This window comes from Indicator indicator, chromosome 7 (genome assembly GCF_027791375.1).
Source record: "Indicator indicator isolate 239-I01 chromosome 7, UM_Iind_1.1, whole genome shotgun sequence".
NCBI classification, from domain to species: domain Eukaryota; kingdom Metazoa; phylum Chordata; class Aves; order Piciformes; family Indicatoridae; genus Indicator; species Indicator indicator.
The window spans coordinates 39,347,629-39,362,601 of NC_072016.1; the positions used below are offsets into that span (position 1 = coordinate 39,347,629).

General features: G+C 49.1%; 1 protein-coding gene across 2 annotated transcripts in view; it reads left to right on the plus strand.

The window, feature by feature from the left end:
- PCDH15 (protocadherin related 15) overlaps positions 1-14,973 on the plus strand; it is a 320,955-nt gene that overhangs the window by 253,375 nt on the left and 52,607 nt on the right. For both annotated transcript variants that reach the window (XM_054382646.1, XM_054382647.1), the window contains one exon: positions 9,372-9,488. In XM_054382646.1, coding sequence (XP_054238621.1) covers positions 9,372-9,488 — 117 coding nt within the window. The remainder of the gene's footprint in view (positions 1-9,371; positions 9,489-14,973) is intronic.

Consider the following 14,973-nt stretch of genomic DNA (forward strand, 5'->3'; position numbering starts at 1 on the left):
AGTTTCCAAGTCAATGAAAGGAAACTTTTGGCATCATTCCATGAGCCTTTTCTGTTATAAAATCATAGAATGATCTGGAAGGGACTTCCAGAGGTCATCCAGTCCAACCTCCCCACAGTCAGCAGGGACATCCTCAACTAGATCAGGTTGCCCAGAGCCTTGTTGAGCCTCACCTTGAATATCTTTTTAAGTAGGAAGTTGCTCAAAATTGAGGTTTCCTCCCCTTCTACTCTTCCCCAGTGAGACCATACCTGGAGTCCTGGGTCTAATTCTGGGGTAGACAGGGAACTACCTGAAAGAGTCCATCAGAGGCTACAAAGAAACTCTCCCAGAACAGGGAAGTTTTGAAAGAATTAAGTGTTTGGGGTTGGGTGGTTTTGATGGAGTCCCCATCCCTGGAGCTGTTCAAGAAAGGTGTGAACATGGCACTTCAGGACATGGTTAGCTGGGCAGAGAGGAACACAATGAGGGTCAGCAAGGATGAGTGCAGAGTCCTGCACCTGGGGAGGAAGAATAAACTGCAGCAGGACAGGATGGGAGGGGATCTGCTGGAGAGCAGCCCCAAGCAGAAGGAGCTGGCAGTGCTGGGGGGCAGCAAGTTCTGCCTGGCACAGCAATGTGCCCTGGGGGCCAAGAAGGCCAAGGGGGTCCTGGGCTGCATGCAGCAGAGTGTGGCCAGCAGAGCCAGGGAGGTTCTTATCCCCTTCTACTCTGCCTTAGTGAGACCTCACCTGGAATATTGCATCCAGTTCTGGGCTCCCCAGTTCAAGAGGGACAGGGATCTGCTGGAGAGAGTCCAAGGGCCATGCAAGTCTCCAGAGACAGACTCCACCACCTCTCTGGGCACCCTGCTCCATTGCTCTGCCACCCTGAAAGTAAAGAACTTCCTTCGTACGTTCAGATGGAACCTCCTCTGTTCAAGTTTTATGTCCATTATCATAGAATGGTGTGGGTTGGCAGGGACCTCCAAGGTCATCCTGTCCAACTTCTGCAGGGGCATCCTCAACTATCCTCAATCAGGTTGCCCTCTCACTGGGGTCCACTGAGAAGAGTCTGCTGCTGCAGAGTGCTGGGGAGCAAGGAGGTTTGCTCTCTAAGATGCTTAGATTATCACTCAGGGAGAAGAGGGATTGACAGGTTGCCATGAGGGAGCAGGAGGGACTTTGTGGTTGGACCCCTGCTCCACCAGACATTACACAGAGCCATGCACATGTGTAGCTGCCACTGCTTTCTCCTCCTACTACAAGTTCACTCAAGCCTTGTTTCTAACCAGCAGTGAGCAGTAGCACCTCCATTGCTTCATTGTGGTAGGATTTCATGTTGTGGGGAGGTTTGATTCCCCTAATAATGAAGATTTTTTTGGCCAGGAATTAGACAGGTAAGGAAGGATCCCTGGAAGATGAAAGAACTGAATGAATCAGTTGAGGTCAAATATGTCCTCAATTTATAATCTTTCTAAAATAAAGTGTAAGTTATTTTTGTCAGTAAGTTTACATCCAAGAAGTTAATCCTTCCTTTGAGACATGTAAGCAGAACCATTGCTACAAGAAAGCTGGGGAGGGGCTTTTTACAAGGGCTTGTAGGGACACGATGAGGGGGAATGGATTTAACCTGGAAAAGGGCAGATTTAGACTGGAGAGGGGAAAGAAATTCTTTACAGTGAGGGTGGGGAGGCACTGGAACAGGTTGCCCAGGAAGGTTGTGGGTGTCCCCTCCCTGGAGGTGCTCAAGGTTGGATGAGGCCTTGAGCAACCTGGGCTGGTGAGAGGTGCCCCTGCTTTTAGAACAGGGGGGTTGGAACTGGATGATCTTTAAGGTCCTTTCCAATCCAAACCAGTCAGTGATTGACCCTTTGAGGTACAACAGAGCAGCACAGCAGCACACAACTGAGACAAAGGTAATAAAAGGAGCTGCACTGCTTCCCCCAAAGTGCTGATTTATCTCTGTTCTAGTGGCATTAATGCACTAATGAGCATGGTGTTGGACCATGCTGCCAATAAACACATTATTTATTTTTCCATCTCAACTTCTCTGCTCAATCATCTGCTAGTCATTTCTTGCCTCATATATCCCACTATGAATATTATCCCTTCATTTATATTATGAGGTACTTTAGGGCTTGCTGAGCATTAAATAGGAGGAAGAGGCAGTAATACCTTGTTAACAAGCCTGTCTTTTGAGGAGCTTCAAGCAAAGAACAGTGTGTAAAGAGACAGCACAGTTACAGACAAGAGGACAAGAGGGGCTCCATGAAGAATGAAGCCAGGCTTTTTCCAGTGGTACTCAGTGATGGGACAAGGGGCAGGGGACACAAACTGGAACCCCTGAGGTTCCACCTGAACAGGAGGAGAAGCTTCTTTTTTTTGACCTTTCTCCTAGTAAATCCTACTTGCCTTCCTGGGAACTTGGTGTTTAGCCTTCTTCTGATTCACATAGCAGGGGCTGGATTGCTTTTATTTTTTTTTTCTTTTTACAAAGCTTAAGTCAAACTGTTGCCTAAAATAGAGAGCATTAAGGGTTCATAAAGGGGAGTGTGGCCAGCAGACCAAGGGAGGTATTCCTCCTCCACCTCTTCTCTGCCCTAGTGAGGCCACATCAGCAATACTGGTTCCAGTTCTGAGCTCCCCAGTTCCAGAAAGACAGGGAACTACTGGAGAGAGTCCAGGGGAGGCTGCAAAGCTGCTGAGGGGCCTGGAGCAGCTCTGTGAGGAGCAAAGGCTGAGAGCCCTTGGGCTGAGACCCTGCAGAAGAGCAGCCCCAGAGGGCAGCTGAGCAATGCTCAGCAAGAGCTAAAGGGTGGGAGGCAAGAGGCTGAGGGAAGTCTCTTTTTGGTGGTGTACAGTGACAGAAAGAGGAGCAACAAGCACAAACTGGAACTCAGAAAGTTCCATCTGAAGATGAGGAGGAAATTCTTTGCTGTGAGGGTGCTGGAGCTGGCTGCCCAGAGAGGTTGTGGAGTCTCCTCTGGAGAGATTCCAAACCCACCTGGGCATTGTGATCCTGGGCAAGCTGCTGTGAGTGACTTTGCTTTAGCAGGGGGGTTGGACTGGATGATCTCCAGAGGTCCCTTCCAACTTCAACAATGCTGGGATTCTGTGACCCTGTAATGGGAAGGGAATTCAAGTTCTTGATACTCCAATATGTGGTGAAACGTAGTATTTCCCCTAGTGTGCCAGGTAATTAGTCTGAGCTTCATTTTTCATGAGTCAAACCATGGAAGCCACTCTTTACACAGGCAGTCTGCAGAAGAAATAATCACAGTAGGTTGTCCATCATAACAAAATGAACTCCTTACAGCGTTTGGAACAGAAGCAGCTTGCAAGCTAAGAATCACTGAGAGAAGTAATTTTTCCCCCTATTGCTTTCATCAGATCCATTAGAAAAGAGCAAGTGTTTTGTGCTCACCTCTTCCATCTGAATTACAGAAACTTCCTGGTGAAATGAAGGCATGAATTGCAGAGGAGAGAAAGTTCCCTCTCTACTCTGCCCTAGTGAGGCTGCATCTGGAGTATTGTGTCCAGTTCTGGGCCCCTCAGGTCAGGAAGGACCTCAAGGAACTGCTTGAAAGAGTCCAGTGCAGAGCTACAAAGATGCTGAAGGCAGTGGAAGATCTTCCTTACAAGGAGAGCCTGAGGGAACTGAGGGCTCTGGAGCTTGGAGAGGAGGAGCCTGAGAGGTGACCTCCTTGCTGGGGATCAAGATGTGCAGGGGGAGTGCCCAGAGGCTGGAGCCAGGCTCTGCTGGGGGATGCCCAATGGCAGCCCAAGGGGCAGTGGTGGAAACTGAGCCATAGGAAGTTCCATGGGAAGAGGAGGGAAAAGTTTTTCCCTGTGAGGGTGCCAGAGCCCTGGAGCAGGCTGCCCAGGGGGGTTGTGGAGTCTCCCTCTGTGGAGATATTCCAACCCCACCTGGCTGTGTTCTGTGTGCCCTGCCCTGGGTGACCCTGCTCTGGCAGGAGGATTGGACTGGATGAGCTTTTGAGGTCCCTTTCAGCCACTAGCATTCTGTGATTCTGTGTAAAAAAAAAAAAGTTATTTTACCTCAGTGATTTTATGCCATTGCACAGTTACTCATTTCTAATCCCTTTGCAATCAATTTGTGAGGCTCCATCTACCTGGCTGTGTCATGTTCTGTTGCTGTGAACCACTGCAGAATTATCTGCCTAAACAGCAACAAACCACTCACACAGAATGTTAAGGGTTGGAAGGGACCTCTTGAGATCAAAGAATCACAGAATTTTAGGTTGGAAAAGACCTTTGAGATCATCAAGTCCAACCTATCACCCAACACCATCTAATCACCTAACTCATGGTACCAAGTGCCTCATCCAGGCTGTGTTTTTAAACATTTCCAGGGAGGGTGACTCCACCACCTTCCCAGGCAGCACATTCCAATGGCAAATTTGTCTGGGAAGAATTTCTTCCTCACATCCAGCCCAAACCTCCCCTGGAGCAGCTTGAGACTGTGTCCTCTCCTTCTGTCACTGGGTGCCTGGGAGAAGAGACCAACCCCCACCTGGCTACAACCTCCTTTCAGGTCTCCCCTGAGCCTTCTCTTTTCCAGGCTGAATACCCCCAGCTCCCTCAGCCTCTCCTCATAGGGCTGTGCTCCAGATCCCTTGGTGCCCCTTGTTTCCCCTTGCCCTGTCACTGGGCACCACTGAAAAAATCACAGCATCACAGAATATGTCTGATTGGTAGAGACTTCCAAGCTCATCCAGTCCAACCTGAAGGGTCAGCACTAAACCATGTCCCTATGCACCAGGTCCACACACAGCTTGAACACTCTCAGGGACAGTGTCTCCACCACTGCCCTGTGCAGACCATTCCAATGTTTGAGAACCCTCTCAGTGAAGAAATATTTCTGAATATCCAGCCTAAACCTCCCCTGGAGAAGAGAAGGCTCCAGGGAAACCTGCAAGTAGCCTTCCAGTATTTGAAGTTGGCTACAGGAGAACTGGAGAGGGACTTGTAGTTCTAGGGTAAGGGGTAATAGCTTCAAACTGGAAGAGGGGAGATTTAGGTTAGGTGTAAGGAGGAGATCTGTGCTGGGAGGGTGATGAGGCACTGGAAGAGGTTGCCAAGTGAAGCTGTGGGTGCCCCCTCCCTGGAAATGTGTAAAACCAGGTTGGATGGAACTTGAAGCAGCCTGGGCTAGTGGAAAGTGTCGCTGCCCATGGCAAGGAGGGGGTTGGAACCAGATAATCTTTAAGGTCTCTTCCAACCCAGACCAGCCTGTGATTCTATGCTGTGATCAAAGAGTGGGAGGAAAACCACCTGGACATGTTTACAAACCACAGAAGGTGATCTTTAAGAAGCAAGCAAACTTTGAGTGGTTTTATTTCAACAGGTGAGAAACAGGAGAGTAAAACATTCCCTCAGACTTTTAGAATCTTGTTGGTAAGACTCTCTCTGCTTAGCACTTGGGGAGAGAGGCAAGAAAAAGAGGAAGCTTTGTGCAACCTTGTGTGCAGAGCAGGCTCCTGAGGTGGGCATCTCCACACACATCCTCTGCTGATCATCATGTGCAGTGTGCTCCTTCTGGTGGTCTAGATAAATCAAGAGACTCTGTGACTTTTTTGGTGCTCTTGGACAGGAATTTGTCCCTCTGGAACTCTTTAGCAGATTAATATTGAGATATTTTGCTCTCATGACATTACAGCTGTTTTAATTAACCAGGAATTGATAAGAACCAGCCCCCACTCTACCAAAGCCTAATTGTATAAGCTGCAAATAAAAAAAACCCCAAAACTTAGATGAAAAAAAAAAGATTCAAAATAAAAATATTATTTCCTTTTGGTAAGAAGGGAACTGGAAGAAGGTCAACCAGGCTGGCTGGTGTTGGGGGGGGGGGGTGGGCAAAGCTTCCCCCCCACAAGGCAGGGCTGCCCTCTAGTGCACTGCAGGCTCAAGGCAGCTGATTTTTTTTCAGCCCCAAACCAGGGTTGCCTTTAAGAGGAAAGGGCATTTGCACACATTGTTGTGCTTGAGATAGGTCTAGGTCTGTATCCATAGAGATGTCTGTATGAGGGTAATGCATTGGAGTGTCACCTGGAGTTGCTCCTGTCTGTGTGGAGATAGCTGGTGAAGCATAGAATTGTCAGGCTTGGGAGGGAGCTCAAGGCTCAGCCAGTCCCAACCCCCTGCCATGGGCAGGGACACCTCACACTCCAGCAGGTTGCTCACAGCCACCTCCAGCCTAGCTGCAAACACCTCCAGGGATGAGGCTTCCACCACCTCCACACAACCTCTGCCAGGCTCTCACCACCCTCCTGGGGAAGGACTTCTTCCTCACATCCAATCTGAATTTTCCCACTTCTAGTTTTGCTCCATTCCCCCCAGTCCTGTCACTCCCTGACACCCTAAAAAGTCCCTCCCCAGCTTTCTTGGAGCCCCCTTCAGATCCTGGAAGGCCACAAGGAGGTCTCCTGGAAGCCTTCTCTTCTCCAGACAGAACAATCCCAACTCTCTCAGTCTGTCTCCATAGGAGAGGTGCTCCAGCCCACAAGAAGTGCTTGTTTAGAGCACACCAATCACCCAGCATTGTGTCAGACAACCTACATCTTGGCCTTCCCAACAACAACAGCTCCAAACTGAAGTTTTTACTCTTTTTTTTTTCTTTTTTTCTCAAGATTTTTACCAAAAGAGGTTTTCAGGAAAATGTATGATTCTTTGGAAGGTGTTTAGGTTAGAGGTAACATTGGCATCAGGCAAGTCTGTCTCTCCCAGGGGTGTTGCATTTTATCAACTGAGACTTGGTGTCAAGTCAAGAGCCTGGTGTTGGCTTCTTCTTCCACATAGCTAACGACAGGCCAAGAGGTAATGGCCTCATGTTGCACCAGGGGAGGTTTAGATGGGATGGTAGGAGGAATTTCTTTCCTGAAAGAGTGCTCAGGCATTGGAAGAGGCTGCCCAGGGCAGTGGTGGAGTCACTGTCCCTGAAGGTGTTCAGAAAAGGAGTCAATGTGGCACTGTGGGATGGAGCTCAGTGGTCATGGAGGTGCTGAGTAGAAGTTTGGTCTTTCCTGACTGTCCTGGTTTAGAGCCATGAGCTACTCCAGAGCAGAGGAGTTTGGAGGAGTTTGTCTTTGTAGTATTCTTAAAGGTATCTGAACCCCAAACCACCACACTGACATTAATGGCCCTATGAATATTGGTGCCTCCAGGATCTGCTGAAGAGGCTGAGCCAGGAGAGCTTCTGTCCCCTCTGAGTATGCATTAAGTTAGGGATCAGTGATAGTGCAAGGTAGAAGACAGGCACCTGAATCCAAGTTGTGTGTGAATGAGGAGGAAGAGAGGATTTTTTTTTCACCCAGATGTTAAATGCTGAGTGGAGTACAAGCATTAAAGGTATCAGAGTGTCCCTAGAAATCAAAAAGATCATAGAATGGTTCAGTCTGGAAGGGACCTCTAAAGGTCATCTAATCTCACCCCCCTGCACTCAGCAGGGACATCCTCCACTAGATCAGGTTGTCCAGAGCCCTGTCCAGGCTCACCTTGAGTATCTCCAGGGATGGGACATCAACCACCTCTCTGGGCAACCTGGGCTGGTGGGAGGTGTTTGTAAGGGGATGATTTTTAAGATCCCTTCCAACTCAACCCATTCTAAGACATTCTGAGCTACCCACCCAGAGTGTGCTTGCTTTCTGTGCTCTGACACAATCAGGTCCAGACCAAACTCCATCCCTGGTGGTGGTGCTTTTTGCCAGAAAGTCAATAGTGTCTTCTTGTGACCTTTTTGCTCTACTTAAGTACCCCTAATACATAATTTGTAAAGAGAAATTGTAGCAGTTGAAGGAGATGATAATTTATGAATTTTGTCACCATCTCTCTAACAAAATTTCTACTTGCTCTGTTGAGAATTGCCCAGAAGAGTCTTTCTACTACCTCTGAACCAAGACTCTGACCAGAAAAAAAAGAAATCAGATGAACCCAAGAAGTCCCTTTTCCATGTCATCTGCATGTTCTGCATCTAAACCTTCAGCCTCCAGAACTGCTCATGCTGCTTCTAGCCGTTCCTCACCATAGGTATCTGTGATGAGTACATGAGGCTTGATCCCTGTCTAATGACAGCCTTGCTCTCTGAAGGGCACTCACTGCAGCTGCATAAGAAGAAGCCCTGTGGTGAGGTGTGGGACTGTCTAGAGAACAGGTCCTCGAAGGAGTGGCTGAGGGAACTGGAGTTGTTTAGTCTGGAGAAGAGGAGGCTGAGCAGAGACCTCATTGCTCTCTGCAACTCCCTCAAAAGAGGTTGAAGTGAGCAGGAGTTTGGTCTCTTCTCCCTGGCATCAGGTGATGGTAGGAGAGGAAATGGCCTGAAATTGTGCCAGGGGAGGGTTAGATTGGAGCTGAGGAAAAATATCTTTGCTGCAAGAGTGGTCAGGAATTGGAACAGGTGCCTGGGGAGGTGGTGGAGTCCCACATCTGGAGGTGTTCAAGAAAGGTGTGGCCATGACACTTTGGGCCATGGTTTAATGGCCATGGTGGTGTTAGGCTGACAGTTGGTTTTCTCAGAGGTTTTTTCCAACCAAAACAATTCTATGATTCTATAACATCATACATCTCCATTCAGCCAGGAAGATGTTTGAAAAGCTCTTCAACCAACTCCAGAGCATAGACGAAAAAGAAGAACAGGCAGAGAGGGAAGCTATGTCTGCCTTAGGTACAGTTTTGCAGCTTAAAGGGGAATGTCAGATGGAAGCTCTCTTGATCTCACAGTCACTGGTGCAAGAGAGGTCAGGCAGTGGAACATGCCCAGGGAGATGGTGGAGTCCCCATCCCTGGAGGTGTTTAAGAAAGGTGTGGCCATGGCACTTTGGGCCATGGTTTAACGGCCATGGTGGTGTTAGGTTGACAGTTGGTTTTCTCAGAGGTTTTCTCCAACTAAAACAATTCTATGATTCTCTAACATCAGTCTGAAGAACACAATCTTAAGCTCTCAGGAGGTGATGATACAAATCTGGCTTTCCATTTTCAGTTAATTTATATTATATTAGAGCTAACAAACAGTGCCAAACAGCAGCAGCTCATCCATATTAGATAATGAGCAGAGCCCTGTTGTGGCCTGCTGCTTGAGAAGCAGGTGTGATAGAAATCTGGGCTTTGTTTACTTCTGAGCCCCTGTGTTTTTCCTGCAGAATTTCCTTCTGTTGATCCATCTCACATGAATATTTCTGGGGGAGCTTTGGCACATGCCCCTTGTGTGCTCATTTTGCCCAGTGGGAACAGAACTGAGAGCCAAGAGAGCCTGTGAGTGGCAAACAGGTTCCTAATGAGGAAGGAGTGACTGTGTAGAGCCTGGGAAGCAGGGCTGTGAGCACATCTGTAATTGTGTTTGAACTTCAGAACTAACCTCTTCATTATGTTTTGCAGGATATGAATGATTACTCTCCAGTATTTAGCCAAAAGCTCTACAGGGGGATGGTTGCTCCTGATGCAGTCAAGGGCACTGTCATCACCACTGTTTTTGCTGAGGATGAAGACCCTCCGGTAAGCACAAATCTTCCATTAATACTCTGCACCCAAAAGAGGAAAACCTTTAATCCTTCTAAGTGACCAAACTCTCTCAACAGCAAAGGCGGTTACTGTTTGGGTAGGGACTGGCTGGAGAGCAGCCCTGAAGGAAAGGCCTTGGGGGTGCTGGGGGAGGAGAAGCTCAGCAGGAGCCAGCAGTGAGCACTTGCAGCCCAGAGAGCCAAGCAGAGCCTGGGCTGCAGCAGGAGAAGTGTGGCCAGCAGGGCCAGGGAGGGGATTCTCCCCCTCTGCTCCACTCTGCTGAGAGCCCACCTGGAGCTCTGGGTCCAGGTCTGGAGCCCCTAGGCCAGGAAGGCTGTGGAGGGGCTGGAAGGGGTCCAGAGAAGGGCCAGGAGGAGGAGCAGAGGGCTGGAGCTGCTCTGCTCTGCAGACAGCCTGAGAGAGTTGGGGTTGTGCAGGCTGGAGAGGAGAAGGCTCCCAGGAGACCTTCTGGTGGCCTTGCAGCATCTGCAGGGGGCTCCAAGAAAGCTGGGGAGGGACTTTGGAGGGTGTGAGGGAGGAATAGGAGTGGGGGAATGGAGCAAAAGTAGAAGTGGGGAGCTTGAGATTGGCTGTGAGGAAGAAGTTGTTGGCCAGGAGGGTGGTGAGAGCCTGGCAGAGGTTGCCCAGGGAGGTGGTGGAAGCCTCATCCCTGGAGGTGTTTGCAGCCAGGCTGGAGGTGGCTGTGAGCAACCTGCTGGAGTGTGAGGTGTCCCTGCCCATGGCAGGTGGGGATGGAACTGGCTGAGCCTTGAGGTCCCTTCCAACCCTGACAATTCTGTGATTCTACAATTTTCACCTTGCTAGGATCTTCATCTTGCCTTTCTGTGGGATGTTAGAGCCTTAGGCTGCCTTCCCTCCAGTAGAACTCACTGCTGTAGCCCTTCAGAGGGCTTCCCAGTGTCAGCTTACCTACTCTCTTGCCCTTTTGCTCTCTGGAAGTCAAGTGCTTTCGTGTGGCCTCCTTCACTGTTCCCTGGGCCACACCAGGCCTAGGTTTCCACCATCAACTTGGTTACTGTTCAAAACAGTGATTTTCAGTGGAAAGTGGGCTTGAGTGCTGAGATCTCAGAGTTATTTGTTGCTCTTTCCCAGCCTAAACAGCCCAAATTCTCTCAGCCTTTCCTCATTAGATGTTCCACTCCCCTCTGCATCTTTGTAGCTCTTTGCTGTACCCTCTCCAGCAAACCTCTGTCCTTCTTGAACTGGGGAGCCCAGAACTGGACACAGTATTCGAGATGTGGCTCACCAGGGCAGAGCAGAGGGGGAGCAGAACCTCCCTGGACCTTCAGGGCACACTGTTCTTGATGCAACCCAGGATGCTGTTGGCCTATAATAGGTTTACATGGAGAGGTTGAGCCCAGGTGAAGCTCATGGGGTTCAACAAGAGCAGGTGTAGGGGTCAGCACCTGGGCCAGAACAATCCTCACTGTCAATACAGACTGGGGGAGGAGGGGATAGAAAGCAGCCCTGAGGAAAAGGCCTTGGGGCTGCTGGTGGGGATGAAGCTGGCCAGGAGCAGGCAGTGTGAGCACAGAAGGCCAAGGGCAGCCTGGGCTGCGTCCAAAGCAGCACTGCCAGAGATGCAGAGAGGAGATTCTGCCACTTTGCTGTGCTCTGGGGAGACCTCACCTGGAGTGCTGTGTGCAGGTCTGGAGCCCTCAATATGGGAAGGACATGGACCTGATGGAGAGGATCCAGAAGAGGGCTACAAAAATGCTCAGGGGGTTAGAGCAGCTCTGCTGTGAGGCCAGGCTGAGGGAGCTGGGGGTGTTCAGCCTGGAGAAAAGGAGGCTCTGGGGAGACCTCAGAGCAGCCTGCCAGGACCTGAAGGGGGCTACAAGAAAGCTGCAGAGAGACTGTTCCCAAAGGCCTGTAGGGACAGCACCAGTGGCTTCAAAGTAGAGTTCTTCACTCTGAGGGTGGGGGAGCACTGGAGCAGGTTGCCCAGGGAGGTGGTTGAGGCCCCTTCCCTGGAGACACTCAAGGTGAGGCTGGAAAGAGCTGTGGGCAACCTGATCAAGTGGAGGAAGTCCCTGCTGAGTGCAGAGGGGTTGGGCTGGCTGAGCTTTGGAGGTCTGTTCCAGCCCAGCCCATTCTATGATTCCATGTGACAGTGGTGTTAAGATGATGCTCTGCAGTGAACTGTTGGAAGGCTGTGAGCTTTATGACCACTTGAAAATGCAGCTTCCCTTAGGCCTCAATGAATACAATAGCCATAAAAGTTAGCCAGCTATGCAGGAAAGCTTCTAAATCACTTGTTGGAAGTTGGTGTTTTATTTCAAACTTATGGCTGAGAGCTTTTACTTCCAAAATAAAAAGAAGACAGAAAAAAAGCCTTCAGGCATGTATGGCTTTGTTCCATTGTCTGACAGAGCCAAGCTGTCTAGATAGAATCAGAGAATCATTTTGCTTGGAAAAGCCCTTTCAGATCATCCAGGCCAAGCATTCTCTGTCTCCACCAAGTCTGGTGCTGACCCATGGCCCTCAGCACCACATCTCTGCCTCTTTGAAACACCTCCAGGAATGAGGATTCAACCATCTCCCTGGGGAGCCTGTTCCATTCTTTGAGAACCCTTTCAGTGAAGAAGTTTCTTCTAGTATTCAACCCAAACCTTCCCTGGTGCAACCTGAGGCTGTTTCCTCTCGTTCTGCCATTTGAAGAAGTGATATGCACACCTCACTTCACCCTCTTTTTGTGTACTTGTAGAGAAGAGCAGGCAAAAAAAGGCCTTTTTTATTTTTTTTCCCCAGTCTACTCAGATGAACATCTGGGAAATGACCTGGCCTTTACCTAGTCTGGGAGAATGGCAGATGAACGCAGATTTATTTACCCAGTCTTTTTGTACTCAGAAAAAATCAGAGGTGGAGGAAATGTGAAACCAATAAGGAATGTAATAAACCAGACTAATAAATCTCTATCTGTAGATTTAAACACAAACCTGAATGATTTGCACCCCGAATCCTGGGTTCAGTCTTGAGCCCCTCACTCCAAGAAGGACATTGAGGGCTGGAGAAGGGCAGCAAAGCAGGTGAAGGGTCTGGAGAAGAGGGCTGGGGAGGAGCAGCTGAGGGAGCTGGGGGGGTTTAGTGTGGAGAAGAGGAGGCTGAGGGAGACCTCATTGCTCTCTACAGCTCCTGAGAGGAGGCTGCAATCAGGTGGGGGTTAGTCTCTTTACTATCAGGTGGCAGAATGAGAGGAAATTGCCTGAAATTGTGCCAGGAGAGCTTTAGGTTGGACATTAAGAAAAGTTTCTTTGCTGCAAGAGTGGTCAGGGATTGGAAGAGGCTGCCCAGGGAGGTTGTGTAGTCCCCGTCCCTGGAGGTGTTAGAGAAACATGTGGCCATGGCACTTGGGGACATGGTGATCTTAGGCTGAACTTGATGGTCTTGGAGGTCTTTCCCAGCCAAAACAATTCTATGGTTATAAGTTTCAGATTAGTCATGAAACTCTGAGGAAAGCTTTGGTTTGAGAGATCGGACATGGGTCCTGCCAAGTACAGACCTTTTCTATGCTTTGTTTGAGAATAAGCTGGGAGAGGGAAGATTGAGACTGGAGATTAAGAAGAAATTCTTTGCAGTGAGGGTGGTGAGACACTGGCACAGGTTGCCCAGGGAGGCTGTGGATGCCTCCTCCTTGGAGGTGCTCAAGGCCAGGCTGGATGAGTCTTTGATCAACCTGGGCTGGTGGCAGGTGTCCCTGCCCATGGCAGGGGGTTGGAACTGGATGATCTTGAAGATGTCTTCCAACCCAAACAATTCTATGAATATTATCTTCAATATTTAAGTTTTACTGTAGACAAAGGAATGCATCTATATTAATTTAGAGCAAAGGTGAAAGATTATTGACATTTTGGGCTAATTAAAACTTGCTTCCAAACAGATTTCCCTGGGAAATCTCTCTGAAGGGGTTGTGTGGGTTTTTGTTGGTTTTTTTTTGTTTGTTTGTTTGTTTGTTTTCTGATTACATTGGTGGCAGAATGTAGGAAATGAAAAATAAATCCCTGGGTTGTTATTTTCAGAAGTGACAGGAGCAAAGGGTACTTGACAGTCACATCAGCAACAATAAGCTGATGAGGTTTTTGTCTATTTAATAACAAATTACTTGCTGTGCACTGGGCTAATGATGATAGCTTTTGGTCCTCCAAGCAAATGAGGGCACCATTTCTCTGAAACCAAAGAGAGAGGATTTCAGCAGGTGATTTTTTCTTGATTATGTTGTTGAAGGGAAATGATTGAATCAGAGAATGCCAAGGGGAAAATGGTATAATCACCTCTGTTATGGAGCACCTCTCTTATGGGGACAGGCTGGGAGAGCTGGGGCTGGCCAGCCTGGAGAAGAGAAGGCTCCAGGAGACCTTAGAGTAGACCTCCAGTACGTCAAGGGGGCTACAAGAAAGCTACAAGGACTTTTTCCAGGGGTTTGTAGTGATAGGAGGAGGGACAATGGCTTTGAGCTGGTAGAGGGGAGGTTGAGACTGGAGATTAGGAAGAAATTGTTGAGAGTGAGGGTGGGGAGACATTGGAACAGGTTGCCCAGGGAGGTTGTGGCTGCCCACTCTCTTGAGGTGTTCAGGGCCAGATTGGTCAGGGGCCTTGAGAACCTGGGATGGTGAGAGGTGTCCCTGCCCATGGCAGGGGGATTGGAACTGGGTGATCTTGAAGGTCCCTTCCAATCTAAACCATTCAGTGATCCTATGATTTTCTGACAGGTCAGGCTGTAGTTCTGCATGCAGGACATTGGCAGGATCCTTTTTTTAGAGGGAGCAAAACGAGCACAACCTGGAAAACCAAACCCCAAACATCCAAATCACTTGTGAAGGTGTTAAACAGCATTAGGCCCAACACTGATCCCTGGGGGACCCTACTTGTGAGTCTCTGCTATGGTTTTTTTGTTCTGAGCAGACCCAAAAGCTCACAGTTAAGCCAAGGATGGGGGTCTTTTGTTCCACCTTTTGTTCCTTTGCCTTTAGAAGGGATCCTGCAATGTTAACTACAAGGAATTTTGGTGGGAGGATGCTTGGTAACAGCAATGTTAACTACAATAAAGTTTGGAGGGAGGATGCTTGGTAACAGCAATGTTAATTAAGAAAAAGTTTTGGGGGGGAGGATGCTTGGTAACCAACCCTGTTCAATATCTTTATTGATGATCTGGATGAAGGGATTGAGTCCACCATTAGTAAGTTTGCAGATGACACCAAGTTGGGAGCAGGTGTTGATCTGTTAGAGGGTAGGAGGCTCTGCAGAGGGACCTTGCCAGACTGGATAGATGTGTGGAGTCCAACAGGATGGCATTCAACAAGCCCAAGTGCCAGGTGCTGCACTTTGGCCACAACAACCCCATGCAGTGCTACAGGCTGGGGTTGGAGTGGCTGGAAAGCAGCCAGGCAGACGGGGACCAGGGGGTGCTGGTGGGCAGCAGCTGAACAGGAACCAGCAGTGTGCCCAGGTGGCCAAGAAG